Genomic DNA, 6,503 nt, shown 5'->3' with positions numbered 1-6,503 from the left:
ATACAGTGACACGCCTTAACATGGGTGCAAGGGTCAGCAGGCGAGGGAGGATACTCTGTCACTTAAGGGGAAAAACGTTTTTCACACAGAAAAGCGTTAAAGTCGTGTGTCTTTTGGGCATAGTGTGATACACGATGTGAAGAAAAACAGCATTAGGATCATGTGTCCTAGAACAGCATTATCATTCTAGTCTGGTGGTGAGCTAGAGTGATAGTGAAGCATTTGCTTTCGGGACGTTTCCCAGGCACCAGCTCTCATATTCAATAGCGGTGCTTCTCTGATCCGCCCCACTTGCTAATTGTCCTGTGCTGATTCACAAGTGGAGAAGAGAAGGAAAATCCCACAATGGATCCTAGCAGATCTTGCAATGCCTACACAACACAGAGGAAAAAACAAGAGCTGTGTATGAAGACTTCGCGGTTGCAAGTGGAAAGTGATACCCAGAGCAGCGCTCTGTATGCAGGGAGGGACCCTGCTTCCAAGCGAGGAGAGCACTTGCACTGCACTTTCTGGCTTTGGTTTGGCACGGAGGGTGCAGATTCAAGCATCAAACTCCGAATCAGCATCTCTGCCCCTAATGAGAAGGCTGATGAAATATTCCCCATTGCGACGCTGGGTGGGGATATTGGCCACGGACCGGCAGGCTCCTCTGTCCGCACCGGGTTTGCAGGCACAGTGAGACAAAAAAGCCGTGTGAGCTGCTCGGGAAGGGCGGCGGGGCACGGAGTCGGAGTGCTCGGGGACTTTCAGACCCCCTTACGCCGGGATTCCTGACAAACACCGCTCTGCCTCGGACGCTGCTTAAAAATGCTGGGAACCACGGAGGACAGTGGATGGCTTTTCTGGGGAGTAATGGCGTGTGGGAGACGGAGCAGAGGCAGCAAGAGGCAAGTGATGTTATTTATTCTGTGCTTTTGCGTATGTCAGAGCGTGGCCGAAACTCTCCGCTATTCTCTGGCGGAAGAAATGGAGAGGGACTCCTTTGTCGCCAATATTGCAAAGGACTTGGGGGTTGCTCTGAGCCAGCTCGCAGCTCGCAAGGCTCGCGTTGTGTCCGAGGGGAACGAGCAGCTTTTCCACCTCAATCAAAACACCGGAGTCCTGACAGCAAAGGAGTCACTGGATCGAGAGAAGATCTGTCCGCAGAGCGATACCTGCACACTCTTCTTTAAGATATTCTTTGAAAATCCGTTGCAGCTGATCCGAGGGGAGGTGGAGGTTCGTGACGTGAACGACAACTCCCCGGTGTTCCCGGAGAAGGAGATGGTTTTAGAGATTCCCGAAACGACATCTCCCGGGTCCCGTTTCCCTCTGGAAAGCGCCCTGGACAAGGACGTGGGCAGCAACGGCTTGCAGAACTACAGCCTCGGGTCCAATTCGCATTTCTCTCTTGCTTTCGGAACAGGGAAAGGTGGAGCAAAATACGCGGAGCTCGTCCTAGAGCGGCAGCTGGACCACGAAATGCAGCGAGAGCTGAATTTACTCCTCACCGCCACCGACGGGGGCTCGCCACCCAGGTCGGGCACGGCTCAGGTTCGGATCGTGGTGGTGGATGCTAATGACAACATCCCAGTCTTCGATCAGGAGGTCTATGAGGTGCGCCTGGCCGAGAACAGCCCCCCAGAGCAACTGGTGGTCCGAGTCGCGGCCGCGGATTCCGACGAAGGGTCCTACGGAAAAGTGCGGTACGCCTTCACCCAGACACCGGAGCGGTCCCGGCAGCTCTTCGAGCTGAACCCTGCCACTGGGGAAATACGGCTCACGGGCAACCTGGACTTCGAGGAAGCAGAAAACCACGAAATGGTGGTGAGAGCCACCGACGGTGGGGGGCTGTCTGCACATTGCAAAGTGCAAGTGGAGGTCCTGGACGTGAATGACAACGCCCCGGAGATAGCACTCACTTCCCTCACCGCCTCCATTACGGAGGACGCCCAGCCCCGGACTGTGGTGGCCCTGTTCAGTGTGCGGGACCGGGACTCCGGTGACAATGGCAGGACGGAGTGCTCGATCGACGGGAACTTGCCCTTCGGTCTCATCCCCACTTTCGATAATTACTACGAGCTGAGGACAAACGCGGCGCTGGACAGGGAGAGGACAGCGGAGTATAACATCACCATCACAGCCATGGACTGGGGCAAGACGCGGCTGAGCTCTCGGGAAAGCATCTTCGTGCAGATATCGGATGTGAACGACAATCCCCCAGAGTTCACCCAGCAGATTTACACCATGTTGGTCACGGAGAACAACAGCCCCATGTTCCGGATCGGCAGCGTGAAAGCCACGGACCCCGACGCGGGAAAAAACGCCCGCGTAAACTACACGCTGGTGCGGCAGCAGGGCAAGGAGCAGCCCGACGTGTCGGTAAACTCTGAAAACGGGGACGTTTACATCCTTCGACCACTGGACTACGAGGAAGTGCGCGCCTTCGAGGTGGCGGTGCATGCTGCCGACTGCGGCTCGCCGCCGCTCAGCGCCCAGGCGGTGCTGCGCGTGGTGGTGCGGGACGAGAACGACAACGCGCCCGTCGTGCTGCACCCACCCCCCGACAGCAGCGCGGCCGCGAGCGAGCTGGTGCCGCGTTGGGCGCGGGCGGGCTACCTGGTGGCCAAAGTGGTGGCGGTGGATGCGGACGCGGGGCAGAACGCGTGGCTGTCGTACGAGCTGGCCAAGGCGGCGGAGCCGGGGCTGTTCCGCGTGGGGCTGCACAGCGGCGAGGTGCGGACGGCGCGACCCGTGGCGGACCGGGACGCGCCCCGGCAGAAGCTCGTCGTGCTGGTACGAGACCGCGGACAGCCGCCGCGCTCCACCACCGTCACGCTCGGCATCGCCCTGGTGGACGGCTTCTCCGACGCTCATTTGCGGGTGAGCGAGGAGGCGCCGGCCTCCGAGCCCGATGGGCCGCTTACCCTGTACCTCATCATCTGCCTAGCCTGCGTGTCGGCGTTGTTCCTGGCCACCGTCGTGACCGCCGTGGTGGTAAAGGTGCGGCGGGCCAGGCGGAGTGAGGCGGAGACCTTGCCTACGTTCCCGAAGGCTGCCACGGAGAGCAATGCGGGCTCGCTGCCCCGCAGCTACGTGTACGACGTCTGCTTCGCCGCCGGGACTGTCAACAGCGAGTTTCGGTTCCTCAGACCCCTCTTCCCCTGCTTCCCCGCCGGGCTGCCCCCCGGTCCGGGCGAACAGCGGAGCTTCGTGTGCTCGCAAGAGGCGGCCAACCCCGGGGAAGAAGGCGACTGGGCTGCACAGGTGAGGGACCTGGCCGGGCAGAGGCGATGGGGGGAGTGCGAAGGGAGCAGCGTGGGGCAGGGGGTGTGCTCACCCCTGGCAGTAAGGACTATCGGTGTTGCGGAGCTGCTGCTGGAGGAGCCACTGGGGCGGGAGGAGAGAGTAGAGAGGGTCTCAGAGGCGCTGGCGGGGGCATCCCAGGAGGATCCGGCACGGCTCAGCTGTTCCCCAAGTGCTAACAGCGCTTCTCTGCATCTAGCTCTATGCTCTGAGTATTCACGTTAGATCAAGTATTTGGTGTCACCACAAAAGGGGGGCAGCTGGACGGTGAGAAGATGAGAAGTAGGGGTATGGATGTGTGAGCCACACAGTGGGTCCTGTCCATGCACTGTGTAGAGCCCGTAGGGACCCAGAGCAGGAACGACACCGCTCCTAGGGACATGTCTTCCTGGTGGCGGCAGCACCGGGAATGTACTGCTGCTGTCCAGCCTTCAACCGGGACTGCCGAGACAACTGTGCAAAGGGGTGTCACATCGCTGATGGCGTCCCCTGCACTGCTGTTAGGAGCTGGTGTTCGGCGCCGCCAAGTGCCGTTCACCAGGGTGCTGGCAGTGCTGAACTCAAGCTGTGTTACAAGCTGCTGGAAGCCACAGAGGTGGGGACCTCTGCCATTAAATTCCCTTATAATTTTGTGGCTTGGATGAACACAATTGGCCAGAAAAATGATACCGAGGCTTTACAACGAACCCTCCCAGTCCCTTCCTGACCCAGCCGGGTGATCCCGGACAGTACCAGCACCTCTCTTCCCAGTGCTGCTGTGAACTTAAAGTGAGTCATGTTTGAGACACCTTTAAACTTCGGCTGTTCAAAGAGCATGGGGGAGACAGGAGCTGATCATTGAAATAGCTCATTCTCTCTTCATAGGGTTACTAGTTTTCGGGGATCCATCTAGCACTTCACAAGAGTCTGGATGATGAACATATATGAGGCTGAAGACCCACAAACACCATCTTATGGTCACCCCACAACATTTTCATATTTCACTACGACTGATGACTTGGATACACTTTACTGCAGCTTCTCAGAACCACAGTTACAGTAGCCTCAGGGGAGACAAGGACACATCTTGATAAGTCAACTTAAACCACATTTACTATTTGTGAGAAAGTGGTTTTAGTTTGGGCTCTTACCATCTTAAGTTACTCCCTCAGACTCTTAAAAGGTTTGCAGTAGTGTCTTTGTGATGTCCACAGTGGAGGATAATTTCTGGCTTTAGATTTTTCTTGTTCAGGTCAGAGCCCCACAGCCTGGTCCAACCTCCTCTTTGGCTCTGGGTAGAGAAGAGTGGTGTCACCCGTGCAGTGCTGTAAGACATGCCCTCTAAGCTTCTTGCTGAGGCCTGCTTACCTTCAATGACCAAATTACAACCTCCACTCTCTGTTCTTTGCAGGGCAGAACAACCCTCTCTGAAGACACAGGTCCCAGACCTGCGGAAGCAGCTCGTACTGCAAACAGGGGGATGGAGCTAAATGTCAATTCTGATCAAAACCCTTGGCTCACCCATCAGTAAGTGAGGAGAAAGACAAGCGTGCCTGTCCTCACTGGCTAACATCCTCACAGGGAAAAGAGAACAAATACATAACACACGCACCAAAAAAAAATACCAGGGAGGTACAAGGCTTTTCTGTGAGAGAGCAAAAAACACTCTCCTCTTGAGCAGTATTTTATTCATGCAGGCATTTTGTAATTGGGATATGGATGGAGGAGGAGGATGGTGTTGCATGTTACACTGAAACTTGGTGTATGATCGTGCTACTGCTTCTAAATGTTAAGGGAAATACTGAAAACTGGAAACACATCTCCAAGGTAACTTCTTCCTACATCATCTTTTCTGTGTTGGTTTGTGGTTTTTGTTTATTTGTTTGTTTGTTTGTTTTTTCTCTTATGGAGAGAGCTCTGTAATGTCTTAATTTTCTGCAGCCTGTTCAATAACAGGCCAAACAGATATTAAGCAAAATTAAGTGGTTCTTGCAAAGGAATTCCTTAATAACAAGCAGAAGTTGATTACATTAGAAACGGCTGACATTGGCACACTTCGCATATTTGACCAGGAATTTACAGATTCTGCATACTGTAAAGAGTGGGCTTTGAGCAATGTATTCGGGTTTTTTTCATAACGCAAAGTTGAAATGAACATTTCAGGATTTTTTAGTATAAGGCAGCAGAGAATTAAAAGTACTGTTTATGGTTACAGTAAAATAGGCTAAAAAGTTTATGATAAACTTAAGGCACTGTAGAATATAGAGCATCAAGAAGCTTTCTGTTTTCTTTTCCTTTCATTAATCGGTATTGATCTATAAAGTAATGTGATATTTCCTGTCGCTCACACATTTTTGAGAGTCAAATGCCTGATGACAGAAAACAATAAAACCCACCTGGAACTCTCTCGGGTGAGTGTGCTGTCTCGAGGATCACTTGTCACAGTCATTGCCGACACTTGTCACTGTCATAGCCATGCCAAGAGCAGCATATCGGGAATGAATCCGTGCCATTGGAGTGGATTTTATGCAGGGAAAATCAGAGCGACACGGATGTAGGCCGTTCTCAGAAGCCGAAGCAAGATGAAGGGGGATTTTCTGAGCCAAGCTGAGGTCCGAGAGATGCTGCCCCCAGGCCCTTTGCGAGGGCTCCCAGCCTGAGAGGTCGTGAATCAGGGGAAAAATCTCGGTCCATTCCAGAAACCATCCCGACAATTACTGCGGGGAAGTACGTGGCGATCACTGCCATGATTCATGGACCAGCTGTCACTCTGGGTGCTGGACGCCTGTAACAATACACAGCTTTTTTAGCTAAACAGCCTAAAAATAATTTCTTCACTGTGTGTAAACATTTCAAACCGGTGCAGGGAGTGACATTAGGAAAACCAGCTTTAAATAAACCTCGTTTTCAAATAAAAAGCATGGCTCATTCAAGTGGTGGCTATACTTTGAACAGGGTTGTATGGGCAGTTAAATCTGTATGCCCTGACCTCGGAACAAAGACAGTTGTTTCTGGTCTGTAGTCTTTCCGTGGGAAATCTCGGCGTCCTTCTGCAGGTCGGCCGCCTGGTTGCCGCTGCTGACTGCAGAGTCTCGGAGGCTCCTCGCAGCTCCCAGATCCACCGCCCCCGGGGCTCGGCCGGGCGGGGATGTTCGCGGGGCTGCACCATCCCGGGTTGCTCTGCTCGGGCGTCGGCAGGCTGGATCGGCAACTCCATCCAGCTCACAGGGGGACGAGAT

At 54.1% G+C, this 6,503-nt stretch overlaps 1 protein-coding gene across 1 annotated transcript; it reads left to right on the top strand.

The window, feature by feature from the left end:
* The first annotated feature begins 852 nt into the window (after positions 1-852).
* Positions 853-3,510, top strand: LOC104026919 (protocadherin beta-16). The gene has a single exon (XM_009490026.2). The coding sequence runs from the start codon at positions 853-855 to the stop codon at positions 3,508-3,510; it is 2,658 nt and encodes an 885-aa protein (XP_009488301.2).
* Positions 3,511-6,503: the final 2,993 nt, after the last annotated feature.

This window comes from Pelecanus crispus, chromosome 8 (assembly GCF_030463565.1).
Source record: "Pelecanus crispus isolate bPelCri1 chromosome 8, bPelCri1.pri, whole genome shotgun sequence".
NCBI lineage: Eukaryota > Metazoa > Chordata > Aves > Pelecaniformes > Pelecanidae > Pelecanus > Pelecanus crispus.
Note: the sequence above shows the minus strand (reverse complement) of the source record. Positions and strands in the feature narration are given on the sequence as shown.

Coding starts and splice junctions, on each gene's coding strand:
- LOC104026919 (XM_009490026.2), top strand. CDS start 853: ATGGCGTGTGGGAGACGGAGCAGAGGCAGCAAGAGGCAAGTGATGTTA.